Raw genomic sequence first — 23,713 nt, forward strand, 5'->3', positions numbered from 1 at the left:
GGGGTCCAACTTAGACCTTGGGGAGGTGACAGGATGTGTGGCAGCACCGGCCCGGCTGATGCAAATGTTCCTTCCCACCAGGTGGAAGCGTGCAGAAGCAGCCATAGCAGCAACCAGAGGAAGAAGGAAGGTATCCCGGCACCCAGAGGAGCTCCCTGCCCAGTTTCCCCCATTCAGCTCCCAGTGCGTGTTGGTGTGGAGTAAAGAGGGCCTATCAGTGGGCTCCCTGAAGGAAACCTAGGAACATTGGTTGACAGAGAGGGCCCTAGAGCACAGGAGGACCTAGCTGGAAAGTAGCGCCTTAGCTCAGCTTATAATAGGAATAAATCATACATATGCATGAGGCCTCATGACTATGCATGTCCAGAAGAAGCCTAAATGCTCCAAGGGGCTGGCTCAGCTGAGCTTGGGACAAGGCAGGGGTCTCTGGCCCCAACATCCCTGTGGCCCTAGGACTCTGGCTTATGTGGCTGACAGCTGTCAAAGCAGCTGGAGCTGGAACCAGACCCCCCCAGTTCCTGCCTTGGTTCTCCTCATGTCTCCTGCTGTGAAACGGAGAAAATTACTGCCCTGCATTAGGCCTCAGCTATCCCATCTGCAGAATTGGGATAAATTTCTGCTCAAACGTCTTTGGGGATTGTGCTGAAGGTCAAACCCAGGGAAAAGCCTTCATTTGGATTGGATTCCCCTGGGAAGTTCAAGAAGAGTCTTTTAGAGTCAGGGGTTGCCCAGCACTCGCAGTCAAGGTCCCAAAGAAGCAATGCTACAAAATTAACTCCTTTCAGGGACTTGAATCCTGTGGCCCAGAAAGGTAGAGAGAGACTTGACCAAGGTTACACTAAGGGATTCTAAGCCCTGTGGCCTGGCCCTCGCCCGGGTCAACTTCAGCACCGCGGACAGGGCTGTTTCGGCCCAACCTAGGCACCTGTGCTGTTCACTGTCATTTCCCCAGGGCTTTCTGAGCCATTTGTTTTTATGTCTGTCTGTCGGGCAGCCTGCGAGCAGGGCTGTGAGTATAAAACTGACAAGAGGCGCTGGCGGAGTGTGGAAACTGTCAGCAGAGCAGCCGCCTGTGAAATTAACATGATATCGAAAGCGTCAATGTTTATTTACTGGAAATATCTGGACAGGATGCAAAGCAGGCCTGCAGCTGCTGCCTCAGGGGTGAGGGTGAGGGTCACCCCTGCCCAGCTCTCTTTGCCAGCTCCCAGGCCCCGCTAGCAGAATCAGCCGACCCCCTTGTTAAGACTTCCACTCTCTTCTTGACTTGCTGAGGAACAAACTCTCATGGAGAAAGTGTGGTTTCATTTAAGTTTATCCGAAAGTAATCTCCCTCATGTCCCAGAGTTCCAAGGACGGTGTCCAGGAGCTGGTGAACAAGGGTGGGTCCTTGTTCTCCATGGCAGCCCTCCCCCGGCCCCAGCCGATTGGACCAGGTTGAGGTCACCTGACTATAACTCGGCCAATCAGAGTGTGTCTCATGGGAATTTAAAATCAGAGCACAACTATTAGGTTAGCTGCAGGGAACTGAGATTCCAGGTTGTGCGGGCTCCTGGCAGGAGCTGCTATCTTAGGGTAGTCAAGCTCAGCTAAGTGCACGTTGGTAAGTAAAATGTAAAAGCTTGGTTGTCAGAGATGAGGAGAATGGAGCAAATATGACAGAAGAGCAGAGATGAGAGAACTTCTAGATGGTTTTCAGTTTGGGGCAGGGAAACCTGGCAGTTCATGGTGCACCGTGTTTCTTTAAATTTCTCTGTAACCTTACATTCAAAGGGCGTTTTTCTGGAAAAGGAAAGAAATTCACTGAAACTGGCCCTAAAACACAGGACCCTAGGACTCAGGTGGCAAGAAACAGACCTCAGATAAAATGTGGGATTAGCTGAGAAGGGGTAGCCAGTGGCCCATGGTATGTGGTAGGAAAGGTGCTAATTGTGCTGTGCCCATAGTTGTTGGGACTCAGACCTGGGGCCCACCAAGAGCCAGGCTCAGGGTACCACAGAGAAAAGCAGATTCAGGGACACTCCCCACAATTTGCCTCTGCTTCTCCCTGCATCCTCTGTGAACTGGAAACTTGGCTCATGGTAACTCCCAGATTCACCTTTCCCAGTCTGTACTCCAGAGAAACACCGGTATTGGTATTCTCTGCTTCCAAGTTCAAATATCCTAGGGAAGGTTTCTGACTAGCTACACTTGGGGTAGGTGCCATTTTTTCTTGTCTCCTCACACCAACAAGGAGAGGTGGCTATGGATCGGCTCAGCTGGTGTTGGGTACCCTCTCCTAGATGGAGCTATGGCCAGGAGAGAGGGTTCCATTAGAAGACAGAAGACAGGGGCACCTGGGTGGCTCAGTCAGTTAAGCGTCTGCCTTCAGCTCGGGTCATGATCCCAGGGTCCTGGGATTGAGCCCTGCATCGGGCTCCCTGCTCGGCGGGAAGCCTGCTTCTCCCTCTCCCACTCCCCCTGCTTGTGTTCCCTCTCTCACTGTCTCTCTCTGTCAAATAAATAAATAAAATCTTAAAAAAAAAAAGACAGAAGACAGTTCTTAGTCTTAGTTGGGGGGCAGGCACCTCACACAAGGCAGACGGGACAATGGATGTCCACCCTGTTCTTTGAGCATGGAGATCTGGGGGTGTCAGGGCTGCTCCCATCACTGACTTCTCTACAGAGGGGACAGGTGGGCCTCTGCTGATGGCAACTGTACAGTGCTGGCCTGAAAGCTTTTTTCTACTCCCCCTTGCCTTGCTACCTGGAAGTGTTCACTGCACTTGGGGTGATTTCCCCCATGACTGAATGTCAGCTGCATGGAGAGTGGGTAAAGTTATCATTTAGCCCAGTGTCCCCACCTTGCTTGGTGATAAGAATCAGCAGAACTCCTCTCCCAATGTTCAGATTCAGTAGGGATGGACTGGACTGGGGAATCAGGATTCTGACCTTATCTTATCTGGGGGATGGCTTCGGAATCACTGATTTAGGCCATGGAGGATGAATTTCTCATCTGGCCCAAAGGGAGACTAACTAGAGGGATGGATGACACCACAGTGTGGACTCAGCCAGCAGGAATTCTTGAAAGTAGTGGTCTGTACCTTGGCTGCACTTTAGAATCACCTGGGGAACTCTTGAAAATTTTATTACCCTGGCATCACCCCAAGCCAATGAAATCAGAATCTCTGGGAGTGGGAGTTAGGTAGCAGTATTTTTTTAAAGCTCCCCTGGTGATTCCAATGTGCAGCCAGCATTGTGAACCACAAGTCTAGAGAAAGCCACCTTTTTCACTATACTCACACTCCTACTTAAAGATCCCACTCCTAAATCCTGGAAGAGGTGGCCTTCCCTACCTTCTGTTCCCTACCTCAGCTGATTGGACAAAGGGTGGACAACTGACCTCATCCTGGCCCATCATGGTTTCTTTAGAATTGAACACAGAGGCCATGGGGAGCCTTCCTAGGTTAGCTGTACTCAGTCAGACAGCCTCTGATCATCTCTGCAGAGACAGACAGGTGACCCGAAAGCCAGAAGCTGAGCCACCAGGAGAGAGGGGAAGCTGGCTGTGATGGCCTTCCCTGAGACTATCTGCTTACAGAAAATCCCTTGTGAGAGTACGTTTTTAAGTGGGTTTCTGTTCCTTGTCATCCAATCGTTTTGGATACAGACAGCACTGAAATCTGAAATGTACCCCAGCTTGGAGCCCCATAGTCCTGAAGGGCCCAGCAAAGGACTGCAGCTGGCCCCTACTGGGCATATCCCGCAAGCCAGGTACTTTCCATGGGAATTGAGGCCAAACTTCCCAACAAACTGTAAGGTGGGAATGATTATCCCTGTTTTTAGGGAGAAGTGCAGTATTATACTCCAGGGCGCCTGGCTGATTAGTGTGGAGCACAGACATAAACCAGGGTGTGCCAAATCGCTTCCAGTGGATCTCACCAGAAGCCAATTATGCAAAGCAGGGCAGAGTGGAAGTCCTGCTGCGATGGGGGTGGAGGGCTGCTGCTTACCCACCCCCCAGAGTGGGGATGGGGATGAGAGGATGGGGGCTGGCCATTTGAAAACAACCCCACTTGGCCCAGGCCCTGGGAGAGACTGCAGGAGAACTGGAGGCCAGAACCGCACACAGGGCTTGCTCAGAGGTGGGGCACTGTGATCACGCTAGAAATCACTGTGGCTGTTATGCAGGGCACAGAGTGACAAACAGAGTGATAAAAGACACCATGGACTCTTAATTTCTGCCCCAATGGAACAAGTCTCCCTCTTGGACAGGGCACCCGGTGTTGGAATAAGTCTGGCTGTGTATCAGGGGCAAAGCCTCCATTGTTCACCACCTTTGAGTCTCCTGGTCCATGGCCTCATGTTCTGAATGAGGCCGGGGTCTGGAAGCTCTGTGGGGAAGGTGGCATTATTTATAATGGGGAGTCCATAAGAAGAATAATAGCAGAAGCATTTACTGGTCAGTTGCTCCATGCCAGACACTGTTCTAAGTGCTTTGCAGGTGTGATCTAATTTAATCCTCACAAGTTCCACGGGCAACTTGCCCAAAGTCACACACAGCTGCTATGTGGCAGAGTCAGGATTTAGACCCAGGTTGTCTGGCTCCAGATCCCTTGCATTCCTACACTTGACCCCTTTGACCAGCCTCCATCTCTTGGTATCTCCTGTGTTTCCAAATGCTCAAGGTGTGCTCTTGCTAGTCCCGGTGATGGCAGGCTCTAGCTCAGGGGATTGATTTCAAATGGGGGGCAGGGACGGCGGTGATGAGGAAAGGACTATTTGGGGAGGCGACCTATACCACGAGCTGAAGTTTGCCAAAAGAAAAGAAGTGAGTGTGTGAGAGGGTATGGTGCAGGAAGAGGTGAGTAGGGGACATCCCAAGCAGAGGGAAGAACATGTGGGGAGGTCCCAAGGGGAAAGCTTGGGCATTTGAGGAAAAGAAAGGAGGCCAGTGCAAGCTCTTCAGATTCCTCTGGCGAGAGGCGACGGAGCTGGATCATAGAGGCCCCCCCGGAGCTTTCAAAGCCAGGTCCTCCCATAGACCTCTTTGGGTGGGCCACACAGGGCATCTTTGGCCAGGATGCTCACCTGCCCTAGCCCATGAGGGGGAACCAGCGTCATTGGGGTTCGCTTTGGGCTCGATATCTGGGCGTCTCCGAGGTACCCCTCCCACTCCTGCCCTCAGCCTAGCTCTGCCTTCTAACCCTGTAAAAAAAACCGAGGGCCTCGGGGCACACGGGTCAGAAGTGAGGGACGTCCCCATGGCCACGCCCTCCCCCCTTCCCAACCCGGAGCCGGACAGCTCCACTGGTTGCCTAGGAGACAGCACCCGCTGAGCTCTCATTGGCCAGCCGCAGGCCCGGGGGCGGAGCGAGGCTCGGGCCCGCTGTCTGCATGGGCACGTGTGTGCGTGCGCAGGCTCACGTGTGTATCGCCGGGTGTGTGAGCGCTGAGCACAGGGCAGGGCGTGGACCTCTGCGAGGGGGCGCCTGGCGACGTGGGTACCGTGCTTCCGTGCGCCGCGCGAAGGGGGCGGCTCTGTGGGTCTGAGAGTATCCGGTGTGGTGTACCAGCGTGAGCACCTAGTATCTGGACCAATGTGTACACGCAGGGTGTTTGCTTGCATGAGTGCGTGCAAGGTTTCTGTGTGGACACATAAATTGCTGTGTGTTTGTGTGAGAGAATATGTGAGGTTGTAGAAATCCGTTTGCACATGTGCGTGCTGCAGTAGGTGTGTGCGTGCGTGTCTGTGAGCATAGAGGTGTGCAAACTCATGTGTGCATTCTCCGCCTCTGCTTCCTCTGCTCCCACACCTCAAATCTTTCCTCCTTAGGTTCTGAGATGTGTCCCTCTCGTGCTCAAGCGCCCACGATAGCTCCCCATGGCCAAGATGGTGCTCTACAGAACGCCTGCCTCCGCTTCTGCAGCCCTGCCGCACCCGCCCCCCCCACATCCGCCCTCCCTTTCACAGGAGCACTGAGAGCTCAGAAGAGGGATTCTATCCCTGCTACAGGGGAGGCTTCAAGGGCAGAGAGGAAGCGATCAAAGCATTTTCCCTCATCCTAAACCAGGGAAACTGGAACTGAAGGCCTGTGGACCCTTGAAAAAGGCTTTGCTCTCCCCTATCTGCACTCTCGGCATGAAAGGTGACCGTCCCTTAGCCCCCCATTGCCTGTGGGGCACTGCACTCCGCCGCTATGGGGTCTTTACCAGCTCTTTCTCCCTTATCTGCCTCCCCACCCCAGCCTCCCCTGCCTACACCTGTGTTTGGAAAGCCTCCTTTTGTGGGGAAGGGCTGGAGGCCGGCTGGAGGGCCCAGTGGGGACTGGAAACCATCATGGGCCCTTCCAGCTCTTTGCCACATCACAGAACAATCCTCCCATCTACCCTACACTTCCAGCCGTCCCTTCTGCCTCTGGCCAACTGCAAGGGCCCGGCAGCCTTGAGGTGTCCCTTTCCCTTCCAGCGGCCCGACAGGAGAAACAGAACAGTTAGCCTCCTGGCTCCTGGCCAGCCAGGTGCCCGCCAGTGGTCAGGCAGGCCTGCCCGGCACATGTAGCCGCAGGGCCTTCGGCCAGTCTTACTGCCCTGCTCGTGGCTCCACCTGGACTCACCATGGAGCAGAGGATTTTGTCCCACTCTCCAGGGTCATTTCACCTAGCTGAGCTCTTGGAGCCCATCTGGTCCAGCTCCAGCTAGAGAGAGAGGGAAAGTAAGGCAGCAGGGGCAGGGACTCACCCCAAGGGGCAGAAGACAGGCAGGGTTCCTAGGAGGTCATCGGAAGACTCCAGAAAGGTGATCTCCAGGGTATGTTTGTGGAGATGGGGCTGCTCGGATGGCTAGGCCTCTGGGGACTTGGACTGTGCTGGCCCCACACTGAGAAGCACCGGAGGGAGGTGGGAGGGGATGGGTAATAGATGGCCTGAGCTGGCCGGGGCCCGGGCGGGTGGATGGGCTGGCAGGCCCCTCGGGCCTCTGTTCACAGTGACTGCATGGTTGGTGCCAAGCATGGCGAGGGCAATTTATGGGCACAGGTGCAAGGCCGGGCAGTAAATGTTGTTCTACTAGAGAGGCTATAACTCCTGCTTCACTTCAGCAGCTGTGTGGGGGCAGGGAAGTGGGATGAGGGACACCATTGAGGTCTGGGGTGAACCCTGAAGGCAGGGGGAGTGGGGAGTCCCCATTGGGACAGCCTTCTCTCAGGCCCTTGGGAAGGGTCAGCCTAAAAGCGCTCAGGGCTTGGAGCAAGGTCACACAGTGAAGTGTCTCACCTCACAGCACTGGGGTCAGGACAGAGCCTAAGAGAGACAGACACCCAATTCCAGCTCTGGGGCTGCCACCCAGGTCTGCGCCCTGCGCCCTTGGAGTGTCCTGTCAGAGGCCCTGGGCAGGCAAGAGACAAAGGAAACGCGGCTTTACTGGGCCTGTGTCTCTCCTGTTTACGCCGCTGTATTTCTTCATGAGCTATGTAAATGCCTGTTAGAGAGCAAACCAGGGCCTCGAGCTGCTCCCCTCTTCTGGGGCTGGGTGCCCCCCTGGGCCATCCTCACCTTGTGTCTCCCATGGGAAATCTTTCTGGAGGCCACAACAGTGGCCTGCCTATCGCTGCCCCCCAGTTCAGTTGAGTCAGAGCTGGTGCTACGACTGACTCATTCATTTTGTGGCCTTGGACCTGTCACTTCCCCTCTCTGAATCTCAGTTCCTTATCTGCAAAATGGGAGCACAATGAACATTTTTCTGTGTGTGCTTTCCAAGTTGCTACTGCTTAGCTGTGCAACCTCGGGCAGTGCTCAGCCTCTCTGAGACTCATGTTTCTCATCATCAAAACAGGGAGACAGTCACGCTAGTCACGGCACTTGGGCTGAGCTCTGGATCCTGGGAACCTGGCGTGGTGGTCATCCCACCCATCCTCCCTCCTGCCCGGCTTTTTCTTTCCTCTGCCATCAGCTTCCCCCTCCTCTTGCTCCAGAACATTCTGCCGCTCCATCCCCAGGATGAGCCTTCTCCAGGGCAGTGTGTCACAGCCCAGACCAAGAGTGAAGGGATGGGGGATATAGCTGGAGGGGCCGAGGAAGAGCCAGGCCCTGGTCCCTGCTGGGGTCACATCCAGGGCAGGGGTTGGCGTGAGGGCTGGGGCATGATGGAACTGGGAGATGAGACACTGGGGCATGCTTAGTCTCCATGGCTCCCAAAGGACCCACCACCCTAGCCTTCCCAGACACCAGCAGTCCGCCGGCACGATGACAGGGCCTGGGCTGGGGACACAGCATGAGCCATAATAGTTTATGGGGAGGCTGCAAATCCCTTTACAGGCTGAGCAATCAACTACCTCGGGCAGTCAGAGCTGGCGCCCCCAGGGGAAGGCTCTAAACCCCCAGGGCTGCGCTACATGGACCCCCGCCCAGTAGTACCCAGTGCCCCAGTAGGTACCAGGGCCAGATTGCAGGTCTTCACAACAGGCTGCTGGGCCTCTGGGTCCCACAGAGAGGCCAGGTGGACTGGGGGCTGGGAGGGGAAAGGACTGGTAGAAGCCTTGATCGTGCCCCCCCCCCCCGCCCTTGCACTCACCCACCTGTCCCACAGCACATGGTCCACTACCGACCCATCCCGGCCCACAAAGGAAGGCGGCCACGGGAGGTGACGCGGCTGTGGCCACGTCCACACAGGAGAAGCCTGGTTCCAGGGTGGTTCAATGTGAGGGGCCCAGTCTGGTGCTTTGTCTGCTGTGAAGTCCTGGCACCCTGAGTAGGAATCTGGGCTTCATCACCTCCCTGGTGGGGAGCCCGGGACAGTCACTTCTCCCTGAGCCTGCCTTCTCATCGGAAAAGGAGATTAGAACCTCCTCGTGGTGGGATTAAATGAGACAACATAAGTGAGGGGTACCTGGGTGGCCCAGGCGATCAAGCGTCAGACTCCTGATCTCAGCTCAGGTCTTGATCTCAGGGTCGTGAGTTCAAGCCCCACATTGGGCTCCGTGCTGGGTGTGGAGCCTACTTAAAAAAAAAAAAAAAAGACAATGTAGGGGAAGCGTCTGGCCTGTGGGCAGTGATGACTATTACTATTGCCATATAACTCCAGGGGAGCCCCCACCTCCTTTCTGCTCAAAGGGACACTTGCTCAGGGGCAGCAAGCTTGGTTCAAGTCCTGACTCTTTCCTTACCAGCTAGAGACCCATCTGTGGGGCAGTCATCATCGCTCGCTAATTCCCTACTCCCAGGTAAACTGTAGAGGCCTGTGCACCAATGAGTGGTTCCTAAGAGGACAAAGGCGCCTCTGAGGTCCCTGTGGAGGTCCCCAGAGGTGGCTGTACTAACCCTCGCGTCCTGCATGCCCTTGTGTCCTGTGACTTCACTGCTCCTCCCACCAAGAGCTGGAGGCTGTCCTCCCTCCCCTCGAAGCCAGGCGGGCCTGTGACTTGCCTTGATTCCTGGCCTAGGCTTCGAGAGACCTGGCAGTTTCCGTTTTGCCGTCTTAGAGTGCCGAGCCACCATGAAAAAGTCCAGCTAGCCTGCTGGAGAGACCACAGGGAAATGGAGGAGCAGGCTGGCCTCCAGCCCTTCCGGCCTCCCCCGCTGAGACAGCCCTGGCCAGAAGCCACTGTGGATCTTCCGGCCACAGCAAGAACCGCTTGCTCTTACCAGAAGCTTGTCTGGTCTACCAGTCTACCAGTCCTTTCCCCTAATCTCCCTAATCAACACCACGCACAGCAGCGCCGAGCTGCCTTTACCAAGCCCTGCCCAGGTTGCGCGTTGGAGCAAATAAATGCTTGTTATTTTGAACCACTGAGTTTTGGGGTGGTTGTCATGTAGCAATAAATAACTGATAGGGTCCCTTAGCTCTTTCCGCATCATCTTCACCCAAACTTGGCTTAGAGCCGGTTGAGTTCCTTGGCCTCAGCTAATTGGATAAAGGGATGAGCATCTGACTTAGGGCAGCCAATCCATTGGTTGGCAGGCGGCCAATCAGATTCTTCTCAGGAGACTATGAATGAAGAGATCAGAGACCCTAGCAAGCCGGACTCTGAAAGAGGCTAGAGTTGGGGTTTTGGAGTGGGAGCTGGGGTGACTTTTAACCCTGTGTTATCAGAGGACATAATATTGGGGAGAGAAGCAGGAAAGGTGATAGACCACGGAACCAGGTTCTGTGAGGTCCCCAATAAATCACTTAATTCCAGATGGTCTGTGCTGTGCCCCCTCCTTATACCTCATGAACCTTGACTTCAGGCCCTAAAAGGCTCAAGGTCCCCCAGGACTCCTAATACTGGCCAGGGTCTACACTGCTCCTCTGACCCCTTCTCCCTGGCTCCCTGTCACCTCCATCCCCGCAAACACACGCAGGGGGAGGCCTTGTCCTCCAGGGCCCCAGAGCATGGCCACTCTTTCTGTCCTGGGCAAACTGCAGTGATGGCCTGCGTCTGCTCCCATCCTCCCACACAGCCCCGAGGCCTTCCGTGGCAAATCAGAGGACATCGCCAGGCTTGGCTTCTACCCCAGTCTCATTTGAAGTTCCAGCTCCCTGTTTCCCACCGTCCCCCGTCAGGTCCCTTTCTTTCCCCGTTCCTGAGTACCTGCCACTTCCCTGCCTGTCCGTAAGGATGCCGTGGTGGTGAAAATTGTACAGCAGCAAACAACTGTCACACCTGAGATGGAACTGGACCCGAGGTCTGCCTGACCCCAAAGCCCAGGCCCCATCCATCACTCCGCTGGGTGACTCTGCGTGTGTTACTTCCCCTCTCCGGGCCCCCAATTCTCATTGGTGAGGAGTACACCAGGGGCGGGGGCGGGCTGGTGGTGACCAGGTGCTTGCTGCCATCTGACTCTGCAGGCCATTCCCCCTTCAATCTGGCAGGGCTCTTGAGTTCATGACTATCTTTGATAGATGGAGGTCCCACGCCTAGGAAGGGGCTGTTCTAAAACCCAGGCTGCCTTTGCTTGGGCCAACCCAGCCTCCTGCCCTGGGCATTCACATTCCCCCAAAAGGACTCTCTCCCCTATCTGAAAACAACCTCACAATTTTCTTGTGTCCTTGAAGTTCCTCAGAGGTCTGGTTCCCTCGAAGTAGCCAAGAATACACTGGCCCCTTGAACCGCTTGCTCTTACCAGAAGCTTGTGAAACCCTAGGTGTCTCAGAGGGGTAAGTAACAATGCACGGGCTGGCTCCTGAGGGAGAACAGGGCCCACCAAGGTACCTAGGGCTGGGGCCGTGGACAGGCTGTGTGCCTGTCTCTCTCTGGAGGTGAGCAGGCCTATCAGGTTCTTGGAGCCTCATGTGGTACCACGGGCCTCTTGTTATGTACAAGCCACCCCCTTGCCCAAGGACTCCCCTCTCTGCTCCTGTGCTCCCCAAAGCGGTCTCCTGCTAGGTGGGGGTCCCCAGGCCTGGCTCTGAGAAGTCCCAAGCCAGGCTTAAGAGTCTGTGGCTCTGGGAGTCTGGAACTCCCAGGCCCTGGTCCTGTCACTTAGAAGCTGTGTGGCTTTGGATACGCTACCACCCTCTCTGGTCCTCAGCCTCTGCATCTGCACCAGAGTTGGCCTTGATAGGAATCACCACCAGCACCAGTAGAGGGCTTACTGGGTGCCAGGTACCACACCAAACAACAAATACACCTATGCTCCTTCATTTAACGTCCTAATGACCAAAAGGAGTAAGATCATCTTTATGTGACAGAGAAGCAGACCAAGGCTCAGAGGGGTTAAGTAACAATCCTGAAGAGCTAGCCGGTGCTAGAACAGGACCTCAAGCCCAAAGCTCAGAGCTCAGAGCCTATAATCACTAGTCTAGCCTGCTCCCCAGGGACCATCAACCTTTTTCCACACCAATGGGCGCCCTCCCTGCCCGACAGAGATGCTGGCCGAGCTAGTCCCCAGCCTCTTGAGTCAGGGACCACGGAGTCAGGGAAGGTGACAGGGCGACCGGACTGGCCCTTGGCAATTCTGTCATCTGGAGCAGCCCTTCCCAAGGCCGAGTTTGGAGCGGCCCGGTTTGGTGTGAGTGGGCGGGGTGGCGTCTGACCCTCCAGGTCACCTCCAGTGCAGTGGACCCCGCTCCCACACCCACGACTCTTCAGAGCCCGGGCTAGGCTCATCAGAGGGCAGCGGCCTGGGCTGCTGTTCTAAGGAGAGCCTCTGCAAGTCCCTGGAGGCAGCGGCCCTTCCCCGATCTGCCCTCAAGCCTGACCCCACGCTCCCCCCACGGTGAGATAATAATGACCATAATGAGAACAGTCACCCACACATGTGCACAGCGCTTTACAGGTTACAAAGTGTTTCACATACATCATCTCATCAATTCCTCACAACAGCCCTGTGAGGTAGGCAGGGCAGGGGGTCACGTTTCCATTTGTACAGATGTGGAGACTGAGGCCCAGAGAGGGTCAGTGACCTGTCTGAAACCACACAGTAAGTCAGTGGCAGAGCTGGGACCAGAAGTTAGGCCTCGGTCCTGCCTCCAGCCCCGGGCCCTCTGCACTGACTGTGCCGTCCTGCAGGAGGACCCCAGCCCCTGTCCAGAGTCTCAGCCACACCCGAGTCGGGCCGCCGACCCCCGGCAGTACCGCTTCCCGGCGGCTTGGCCACCAGCCCCCACCCCCACCAGGCAGCCCTGTCTCCTCCGCCTGCTCCCTGCAGAGGGCCAGCCCGGAGCCGGGCCCACACCTGCCGCCCTGCCCGCTCCTGTCAGCTGCCCGGGCAGGGGGGGCTGGAGCCTCCTTTCCTGTTTTCCTGAGTGATCCCTCCCCATAGGGGAAGAGAAGAGAAAGGAGGAAGAGAAGGAGGAGGAGGAGGGGGAGGAAGAAGAGAAAAACAAGAAACTGAGTTGGAAGAGGGCCCTGGAGCAATCAGGACGTCAAAAGTTTGCATTCCGACTAGCTATAGGAAATAGGTTTTTTTTTTTCTCTTTTTATTATTTCAAGTTTTCATAAAAATCCATAATTATTGAAACCCAAGTTACAGAGGAAGTTCGTAACTTTTTTTTATTGAATTATTGACTGTGCCGCGTGTCGGTCTGTCGGCTTCCGACTCCAGTCTGTCAACGTGTGGCCCTGTGCAGATGGGGTCCCCAGGCCTGGCCTGCGGAGGTCCTGGTAGACAGAGGGCAGGCGGTGAGGGCCGGCAGGGGGTGGGGGGTAGGGGGGAGCCGCAGGGAACAGGGGTGTGTGTGGAGGGCCAGGGGAGCGGCGGGAAGGACTGAGGAGCGAGCGCTCAGTGGCCAGGCCCCTTCCCCTGCCCGGCCTGCCCCGGGGGTCCCTGCCCCCCCCCGCCCCGTCCTCAGATCATCTTCATGTTGAACTTGCGGGGCGCGTCGGCAGAGCTGATGCCCGCGTCCGACTTGCGGGGCACGTACTCGATCTCAATGTTGTGCTTCGTGTTGCCCTTGCCCCGGCTCCAGAGGAACAACAGCACCAGGCAGAAGAGGACGACGCCCAGGAAAGAGATGAAGCCCATGGTGGTGGCGATGATGAGGGTCTTGATGTCGAAGGGGAAAGGCACGGTGGCTCGGGTGCTGTTGGCCTCTCCCTCGCCCGGCTGGTTGGAGATGAAAGCGAAGGTCTTGTTGGGCTGATGGGGCCAGTCGGGCGAGTAGCTGCGCACGTGCAGGTGGGCCGGCATCGAGTCGTTGCCGCCCGCGTTGGCCGCGATGCACAGGTACGTGCCGTTGTCCTGCACCTGGGCGTAGCGCACCTCCAGCGTGCCGTCGGGGAAGACTGTGAGCCGCCCGTTGCTCTTGGCCGAAACCAGGTGCTTGCGGGGCGAGAGCCAGAGGATGGCGGGCGGCGGGTCGCCGTCCGCCCGGCACACGAACTGCACCGTGTGGCCCTCGTCCACGAACACCTGCTGCGCCTTGCGGTCCCGGATGCGGGCGCGGCGGCAGGTGAAGTAGTTGGGCAGGAGCACGTCGGGGAAGTCCTTGAACTCCTTGCCCTGGACGAACTCGGGCGTGGCGCACGTGGGCTGCTGCCGGTTGAAGTTGAGCCGCCAGCGGCGCCGGAACACCCACAGGAGCCGGCAGTCGCAGGCCAGCGGGTTGGAGTCCAGGATGAGCGTCTCCAGGTTGCCCACCGAGTGGAAGGCCGACTCCTCCAGGGTGGTCAGCTGGTTGCCCGAGACGTTGAGCACGCGCAGGTAGTTGAGGCCGCGGAAGGCGTAGGGCTCCACCACGGCCAGCTGCCCACCCACCAGCTGGATCTCCTGCAGCCGCAGCAGCTCATGCAACATGGAGCCCTCGATGGTGCCGATGGGATTGTAGGAGAGGTTGAGGAAGCGGAGATAGACCAGGTGGCGCACGGCCAGGTAGGGCACGGTGGTCAGGTTGCAGTGGGTGATGGACAGGGAGGTCAGATTGAGGCCATAGAGGCAGTTGGGTGTCATGGTGTCCAAATAGGGCCAGTGGGAGATCTCCAAGACCTTGAGCCGGTACAACCTCTTGAAGGAGTAGTCCCGAATGGCGTTGATGTTGAGGTGCCGCAGCCTCAGGACGATGAGGCTGTGCAGGTGGGACAGCGCCTCGGTGGGGATGGAGGTCAGGTTGCATTTCTCCAGCGTCAGCTGCTCCAGGCTGTTGAGGCCGCTGAAGGCCCGGTGAGAGATGTAGACGAGGTCATTGTCGCCAACCTCCAGCGACTTGAGGTTGTACAGGTCCTGGAACATGTAGTCCAGCAAGATGACGATCTTGTTCTCGCTGATGTCCAGCTTGGTCAGGTTACTGAGGCCCGTGAAGACGCCCAGGGGGATGAGCTTCAGCCGGTTGCTGCGCAGCCCCAGCGTCCGCAGGCTGAAGAGGTTGTTGAAGGCGCCGGGCTCCACGGCGCTCACGATGTTCTCGTTGAGCTCCAGCTCTTCCAGGTGCGGGAAGCTGGCGAACTCGTCCTGGTTGAGCGTCTTGATGCGGTTCTTGCCCAGGTCCAGCAGGCGCGTCTCGGTGGGGATGCCCTCAGGGACCGCCACGAAGCGCTTGCGGTGACAGAGCACGGCCCGCTCCTGGGCCGAGCACTCGCAGCGGGGCGGGCAGCCGGAGGCCGAGCCTGACAGCACCGAGCCCAGCACCAGCAGGAGGATGGGCTGCCAGCAGGCCAGGAGGGGGCTGGGCATGCTCCTCGCGCCCCCCGCCAGCATCCTCTCGCTCACCTGCAGCCAGGAGCAAGCACAGGACAGAGGCGGCGGTTAGGGGACAGTGTTTGGCCGGCCCCACCCTGGGCCCTCCTGCCCTGTCAGGGGGTCCGTGACACAGACAGAGAGCGGGGGGCGGGGGGCCCAGAGTGGCACAGGACACCCACCCAGGACCCCCGAGTGAGGTCCAGATGCCCAGGCCAGAGAGTCTCCTGCCACCCCACGCTGCTTCCTCCGTGCTCCTGACCCTGCCCAGAGCCCTCCCAAAGGAATTCCCCAGCATCCCTGGGATGGGGGGTGGGGTGCACTGAAGAGGAGCCTGGCATTGGCACCCCAGGTGGCGTCCACCTCCTTTACATTTAATGTTTCATAGGCAATGTGATCCAGGCAAGCACCCCATACCCCACCGCACACCCTGAGCCTCAGCTTCCCCTGGTGCTCATCAGGGATAAAGCCAGACCTGCTGAGTTGCCCTCAGGGCTCACAGAGGGAATCAAAGGGGCTCAGAGGCTGAAGCCTCCGGGAACAGCCTGCGGAGGAGTATGTCTGGTCCCCAGCCTGCCAGGCCAGGGCTCCTGAGGCTGCTGGGGGCCACCCTCTCAGCCTGAGCTTCCCCAGGCACAGACACCATGGCCCCCTCCTCACCACCACTGCAGTTGAACCCTAGCCCAAGAGCCCTGGGATATCAGCAAACCCGGTGGCACCTGTCCGTGTTCATGAATCTGCTCCCCAGTGGGCTTTCCTGATCAGTGGCGGGCTCCCCAGCCAGAAAGCTGGGACTCTGCCCTGATGCCCGCCCCCTCGCCGTGGAGTCTCTCCGACTCTCCCCTTCCTCCGGGTCCACTGTGACCCCCTGGCCTCCCGAGCTCAGGGCTCAGGGCCCAGTGAACGAATGTTCCTGACCTTGGCCCTTGCAGTTCTTTCTTCCTGGAATGCCCCTTCCCCTGCCTGTTGAACCCCATCTCCATGGCTTGATTTAATGTCTACTGCTCCAAGAAGATATTTCTGACCCCCAGGGGGAGATGCGGGGAGATGAAGGGCCACCAGACTTCATCTGTCTGTGTCTCGGGGTTCCGATCACGCCCCTCCTAGAGCCAGGGTTCTGTGCAGCTGCTGGTCTGAGGTGGGTAGCCACGGGCCGGGCCGCTAGCTGGAGGCCAGTCCCCGCTGCAGCACTGAGGACACGAGGCTCATCACAGCTGGGCCCTGAGGAACATGCAGGGCTTGGGTGGCTTTCACAGGGGTAACGGCACCAGGAGGGGGGCCCAGCTTGAGTGCAGGCTGCAAGAGGAGTAAGCAAGGGGTGTGCGGGAGCTAGCCCCCCATGACCCTCTCCCAGCCGTGTTGCGAGGCGACTTGTTCCTACTTGTGCCCAGACTGCCTCCCCATCTCCTCCGTCCCTCCTCTGTGCCACCGCCTGGGAAACTGGCCCAGCAGGGTAAGTAGGGGGCTAGGAGGACTTCTCCAAACTCCAGAGGGTGGGCCAGATGGCCCCAGGGGCTGAACCAGAGCCCGACTGCTGCCTGTTCACACGCCTCACACGCATGGCGCCCAGGGGGGCTCACTGCAGGAAGGGGAAGCCCAGGCTGGGGGGGTCCCACATCCCTACCTCAACTCTCCCAGCACCACCCCTACACCTGCACAGAGCCTCTGCTTTCAAGCCTGCAGGTCTTGTCACCCACCCTTCGCCCCTTCAGGCCACGGGGGCTCAAAGAGCTTGTGGCTCCAGCCCGCAGAGGGGGTGGATCTGGGAGCAGAGTTCTGCTCTGCGGGACATGCCACACACCTTCCGGTGCTCCAGTGGCCTCCCAGGCCTGACAGGTGCTCCCTGGTCGTTGATGGACTAAGTGACTGATTAACCAGAGGGGGCTCTGGGTGTCACTGACATGTTATGGAATCTGCAAGGTTTCGCTATCCCCAGCGGCTTTGTCCACCCCCGTCCCCTCAGCCCCTCTCATCCTCTCTCTAGACTCTGTGGTTCAGCCTCCCCCACCCCACCCCCACCAGGCCATTTCCCACAGCCACACATGCTCCAGTGACCCACCAGAAAAGCAAACATCCTGACAGGCGATCGATACGTAATTGGGCCGGCAGCTGGGGCTGGCGCGGGAGTGAGGCTGGGGACCTGGGGAGGTAAATGGGACTTTGAGCGCCCAGCTCAGGGCTGGGCTGGTGGGCGAGGTGGGGGCTGCTGGAGAGGGGGCTGAGGACCGAGAGGGGGGACAGCCAGGGCACAGGTCACCTGAGATGTTCAGAAACCCCTCACACACACCAGAATAAGGCATTCAAAGCCACCACCACCACCTTGCCTCCCCCCGACCCATGTTCTCATCTCCCACCAGTCTGCCCCATGAAGCCACCCAGGTGTCCCCACCTTGTCCTGGCTCTAAACCATCCTTTTGGAGACCGCTCTCAGCCTCCTGCCCCAGCGGCCTTTGTGACCTCCTTTCTCAAAGGCCACCTCCTCCAGGAAGCCGTCCGTAACCTACGCAGTCAGAAATCATCTTTTTCCCATAACTTCGAAGCATCTTAGACTTAGTAGTAGTGACATTATGCAACCGTTGTACGGCACACACCTCATTCTAAAAATCACTTGAGCCAATTGACAGAAAATATTATGCCACAAGACGATAAAAAGATAAAGCAAGCCAACGAGGGAAGAATACCACCGAGTCCTGCATAATGACGAAAGGGGTGAGCTTCCTGGCAACCTGAACAAAGAGGGAAATATGCTGCAAAGCCTCAGCACTTGGCGCTGTGCCTGTATGTTTAATGCTGGGTCAGTCACGGGTGCCTCTGTCTCACAGAACAGCCCCCGGTGATGTTCTTGGACAGACAGAGTGTACGCAAGAGCTTTTGCAGGGGTTGAGGGCCCTCTGAGTGAGCAGTGAGGGACCTGGGGAATTCAAATCCATTGATGGAAAAGCTGACTGGCATGGCCTTGCATGGCTGCCCTCCAGCCTCCACCCCCGACCCCCTGACCTGGCAGAGAGACCCGCAGAACAACAGGCCATGCTCCACAGGACCAAGACAGCTTCAGGAGGGCAAGGCCCCCAAACTGCCTCATCCCTCACCTTTTACATGTGGCTGTCCTGAAAGGGGGGGAAACTGAGGCCTGGAGAGGCTAAGATGCCTGCCCAAGCCGGCACACAGGCCCGAGTCTCCCAGTCTCACACCCCCATGGGGTCCCTGTCATCGAGGGGTGCGGACAGGGCTGTGTCTGCGGGGGTCACCAGAGCTGCTGACGGGCACTGTGTCGCTCCTGCCTTTCTGGCACCGTGAACCCTGCTGGTCACTCCTGCAATGGCAAAGGAGAAGTGTTTTATGCATTTTAATCAGCGTTTTATTTTGGACCCCTGCCCCCTGAAGGGCTTCCCACAAGGCAAGAGTCTAAAAACTGGACCAATAAATACAACGGGAATAAACATCAAAGGCAGGCAGGTGGGCAGGCAAAGGGAGAGCCGTGCCCGGGGCACAATGTTCAGAGCGCACAGCAGCCTGAGTCCTCCCAGTGCCGGAGTGATGGGGGGAGCAGAGCCCTCAGACCCACACGCAGAGGGCCGCACCACCACCACACTCTCACTCATATGCCAGGGCATAACTGCTTGGCTCCGTTGCTCCCCAGACCGGCCACTCTGCTGTGTGACCTCGGGCACAGCCTGCCCTCTCTGGGCTACTTCTTCCACTGTGCAGTGAGGGGTGGATTCCAGGCTCCCTGAGGGAGCCCACAGCAGACACTGACTTCTTCCAGCTAGAAAGTCAACATTCTCAAACCTGGTTAGGGGTGAAGAGGAGCGGGGGCTCAGGCCCCAAACTGCAGTTCCACTGGGGCTGGAAGGATCTATTTGAAAGGTCTCACCATGGGGCTGTCCCCTGTGGGGCTCAGGATGGGACAGGAGGGGCATGGGATCACCTGGGAGTGGACTTGGGGAGGGAGGACAGGGGTCACTCCGTCTCATAAGGTAGATTTCAAAAGAGATATTTTTTTTAGCCATTTTACAGATGAGAACTCAGGCTTCCAAAAGGGAATTCATTTGCCCTCAGGCCTAGGCACAAAATGAGGAGGCAAGAGAGCTCCATTCCTCCTGGTCCACTCGCCTGCCCCAAGAGCTGCAGGCTGTGAATGCTTCTGGACACACAGGGAGGGGCAGGCATGTCAGGGCAGTGGGTGAGGCCCCGGGCCCAAGGCAGGCACCGGTCCTTGGATACCTGCAAGTAGGCACCCTGTGCCCCACAAAAGCCTTTCCTCAACTGTGTATGTTGAACATGCTGAATTTTTCCTCCAGCGCCTGTTGCCACGGTCTCTGCTAGAATCTCACCTAATTTGGGGTCGGCTGCAGCACAGAATGAAAGGTTTAGTTATTTTAGGTTTATAGTATCAATATTTCATGGTGTTCCCACTCAGCATTCCGCAGGGAGCGCAGGGCTCCCCAGCACACACGGGCATGAGGTCCCCGGCAGGGAGGCGCCCGCCGCCATGGCTAGGGGCCAGGGCCTCTGGGGGGCAGCCCGGCTGTGGGACCTGAGCACCTGCAGCGGGCTGTCTGCCCACGTGGACATGAGGCGGGTGTGCACCGTCACAGGCTCCGCGTCTATGACGGGGTCTGCAGCAGGAGGGAGGACGGATGGCTGACCTGGGAAGGGGGCTGAGGGTGTCAGAACATCTGCCTACAGCCCTATCCAGCTCTGCCCCCCAGAAATGAGCAGAAGAGCAGGAGAGGGAAAGGTGACAGAAATAGAGAAGACACACAATGGGCCACACGGGAAAGAAAGGGAAGAGAAGAGAGAGGAAGAAAAAACGGAGGAGAAAGATGGGTACCCGGGGCAGCAGGTGGGTAGGGGCAGCCTGGGTTGGGGGGAGATGGAGCTTGGCCTGCAAACTCAGCTACCAGTCCCGGAGCTCCTGGGCTCATGATGTCTGGCCCAGGCCCCGGGCCTGTTACCACATCCTGTCCTCAATTCCACCCCATGCCGGAGGGCTGATCACTCAGAAAGGGGAAGGCACTCCTGCAGAGTGACCAAGGAACAGGCAGATTCCTCCTGACTTGCCCTGTCCCCAAGTGCCCGGCTGCCTGCCTGAGGTCCCTTCTTCGCCTTCAGCTCCAGAGCATGGAGCCACTGGATCCCTGTCCTGAAATGATGAAGTGTGTCAGTGGGGGTGGGGGGTGGACGTGGGGGTGGAGGGAGGTCTGCCTAGGAAGCCCTCAACAGTCACCCCAGGTCAGGGACTTTCTTCCGCAGCACTGCTTGGCTGCCCACCACGTGCCCAGAGACCTCCCGCTCGGCTTGCAGACTCCAGCTTAAGAAGGGATCACCCCCCTGGGGGCCCCCTCTGGATCTCTGTAGGGTCTGTGTGTGATCTGCTGTGTTTGCCTCTCTCCCTTGCCTCTCCCCCGTCTGAGTTTCTGGGCCTCCCCTCTGTGTCTCCCAGATTGAGAGCCCCCAGGGCAGGGCCAGGGCTGATAGAACCTCGTCCATCCTCAAAGGCGCAGTGAAAGCCAGTCAAACAACAGCTGGGGCAGCTCCTGAGAACAGCCTCTCCTAGTCTAGGCTCCTCCGAGAGCTTCCTGGAGGAGGAGGAGGCGTCCCCTGAGCTCAGTCTCCACAGGCCAAGAAGGGAAGGGGGGGCATTTTTGGTGCAAACCAAGGTGTGCGGGGGTGGAGAGCATCCAGGGACTCCTAATTGCTTTTCTCCTCCCCCAAATCCTGACCGGTCTGGGCTCCTTCTAAAGCCACTCCATTCTGGCTTTCTAGGGCTAATCCCTGCTGAGGTGTGAACGGCTGATAATGGTTGAAGGTGTGAGCTGCTAATGGGGGAAACTCAGTCCCTGGCCAGCCTAATTGGGCGGGGGCTGCCTCCTGGCACAGGGCGTGTGGGAGGACCACAGGGAACCCTGAGAGGAGGGGTCTGGTGCCAGGGCTGGGCTCCCGCAGGAGAGAGCCAGCCTGTGTGGCCAGTGGGCGAGCAGCACGGCAGCCTCCGTCTGTCTCCTCCTGGGCTGCTGTGCCCACCTTGGCCTATCCTCTCCCTTCTCCTCCTCCTTCAGCTGCCCCCCACAAGGAGGAAAAAAAATCAACGTGGAAGAAAATTGAGGTCATGTCCTTTGTCGTGTATAATTTTTTATTTTCCTCTTGTTCTTTCTGGCAGAGTTGCTGGGCCCCCCGGGGCATGTGTGTGTGTGTGTGTGTGTGTGTGTGTGTGTGTGTGTGTGTGTAGGGGAGGGTGGCCCATGCGGGTGTGTGGGCCTGCCGCCCTCCTCCCACCACTCCACAGCCTCCCTGGCCCAGTGCCTCCAGCGCCATCTCTTAGGTGTGCGTGGAAACTCAAGCGTCTCCGCAAGGCCCTCACCCGGCCTGTCAGCCGCGCCAGGTTGGAGGCTGCTGACTGGGCACAGTGGGCCTGCCTGCCCGTTCGCTAGGGCGGCTGCCCGTGTGTGGCCCCTGGGCAGGCACCCACCCCACGCACCAGAGGGCCGATGCCCCTGCCCACCCCACAGCCCACCCCACGGGAGCAGGGATGCTCTCGAGCCGCCAGCCTTCCAGCCAGCCCACAGCTCCAGGCTATTTTCAGGATAAATTATGAATTTTAACTGTCCAAGCCTCTTAGTGTTCAAAGGCTTCTATATACAGGCTCTGCCCTCCAGGAGTGGCTGGCTTGGTGGAGAAGAGCAGGGGGAGGGCAAGGCCTAGAGGAGGCCACTTCTCAGGAAGCAAAGGGCACTGGGCCCACAGGTCCCACACTGGAGCTCCAGTCAGGGCTCACTGCACACCTGCCCTGCTGTGTGACCTTGGGTGAGTCCTGGACCACTCTGGCCCTGGCTGCCCCTTCACAGGCTTGTTCTGAGGGAAGAGTCCAGCTGTGAAGCTAGGAGCTGTCCTGGGGAGGGTGGGAGGGAGCCACTGGTTCTAGGAAACTTCCATATTGTCTGTGCTGAGCCCACCTGAGTGAAGAGCACCCCTCCTTGGATTGGAGCTGTCCCAGAATTGAGGAGGGGTAGGCAAGCACCCATGTGGTGACCTGAGGAGGCTCAAGGAAAACCCACGTCCATACCACTACCTCTCCCTTCCCACGTCTCTCTGGCTCTAAAACACCAACCTAGGCTCACAGGGGCAAGAAGGTGCCGCTGAAGGTCTCTGGCCCCATCCGCCACCCAGGCCATCTTGGGAGGTGCCTGGCAGATCCCCTCATCCCTTCCTGACCGCCCCAGTCCTCAGGGCTCCTCTACCTTGCGAACAGCTCATGTGGGCCCATCTCAGGCTTTGGAGGCCTGGAAACCAGCCAATCCCCACCTGGGAGGGCCATCAGCCTCCAGGTTGGAAGAGGAGGAGCTCACAGCCTCAGAGGACCAGGGCAGGGAGCAGGCAAGGGTGCAACCAGCAGGGCACTGGAAGGCCAGAGACCTGATCAATATGATGGTGATGAGGGCTTTTCGTGTGCCAGGCATGATTCTAAGCACTTTACATACAAAAATTCATCTCTCCCACCACAACCTGTTGAGGTAGGCTGTGTCATTATCCCCATTTTGCAGATGGAAAAAACAGAAGCACACCCAAGTTCTGTAACTTGCTCAAGGTCACAAAGAGGTTCTGTAACTTGTTCAAGGTCACACGGCGAGCAGGCTATGAACACAAACATGAGTTTGTTTCCTCTTCACAACAATCTTATTAGGTTGGTATTATGATCCCCGTTTTACAGATGAAATAACTGAAGCACAGAGAGGTGGTGCAGCCTGCCACGAATCCTACAGCAATAAATGGCAGAGCTGGGAAGGGGCCTGAGGTGGCTGAACCCAAGGCTGTCTGACCACTCCTGCACACTACACTGCCTTTCTCTGAGTCGGGTTCAAGGGCCTGCTGAGCTGTAGGGCTGTGGGCAAGCGGCTTCATGTCTCAGGGCTTGAAACTCCTCGAAGGGGAGGGCAGACTTTACGGTGCCCTCTCGGGGCTGGGGGCAGAGAGTTCAAAGAGAAGGAAGAAAAGAGATGTTTAGATCGAACACACCCAGAGTGCTTTGCAGAATGACCCCACCAACCCTCACCACATACCGCACTTCATGGATGAGGAAACTGAGGCTCTAAGCCATTAGATCACTTCCCTCCCGGTCCCTGAGCTTGTCTGACTCCAGAGGCACGGTAACCCTAGAGACCCCCACACAGGTGAGGGAAGTGAGGCCGGAGAGCATCAGGGACTTGTCCTAGGTCCCACGGCATCTCAGGGCTAGGGCCTCGGAAGAACCCCGGCCTCCCGACTACAGCCCCCTTCTCTCTTCAGTGTACTGCCAGGATACCGTGGTGGGGCTAGATCAGGGGCAAGTGAAGGTTTGAGTTATTTCTGCCTCAAAAGGGGGAAAAGATTTAAAAACAACCCCAATATGTCCCAAACCGAGGTCCAGTGAGTTTTTTAGAACATGGACAGGCAAACCATAAATAAAAACGCCCTTCTACCACCACTGACTATTCAAAGCCCTCTCTGCTCAAGTGAATCTTGGCCAACCCCTTGCCAAAACCCATTTTTGCAACCTGTGCACCGAGAGCAGAATCCAGAGGTGGTGAGCCCGTCTGGTTAGACACAGGCCGGTGCCAAGTTCTGCTCAGCCACAAGCGATGTCGTTGCCCGGCTGCATGTCC

The 23,713-nt window shown here is 57.7% G+C and overlaps 1 protein-coding gene across 12 annotated transcripts in view; it reads right to left on the reverse strand.

The window, feature by feature from the left end:
* Positions 1 to 23,713, reverse strand: part of LINGO1 (leucine rich repeat and Ig domain containing 1) — a 215,465-nt gene that overhangs the window by 13,679 nt on the left and 178,073 nt on the right. For 6 of the 12 annotated variants that reach the window (XM_036090012.2, XM_036090009.2, XM_036090010.2 and 3 more), the window contains one exon: positions 12,202 to 15,104. The exons of 1 other annotated variant lie outside the window; for it this stretch is intronic. In XM_036090012.2, coding sequence (XP_035945905.1) covers positions 13,248 to 15,092 — 1,845 coding nt within the window. In that variant the 5' untranslated portion in view covers positions 15,093 to 15,104 and the 3' untranslated portion in view covers positions 12,202 to 13,247. Of the gene's footprint in view, positions 1 to 12,201; positions 15,105 to 15,133; positions 16,368 to 17,130; positions 17,212 to 18,160; positions 18,185 to 23,713 lie in introns of those variants that run through there. 5 more of the 12 variants (XM_036090006.2, XM_036090007.2, XM_036090004.1 and 2 more) reach the window with 3 other exon arrangements.

The sequence above is a fragment of the Halichoerus grypus genome, chromosome 8 (assembly GCF_964656455.1).
Source record: "Halichoerus grypus chromosome 8, mHalGry1.hap1.1, whole genome shotgun sequence".
NCBI classification, from domain to species: Eukaryota; Metazoa; Chordata; class Mammalia; order Carnivora; family Phocidae; genus Halichoerus; species Halichoerus grypus.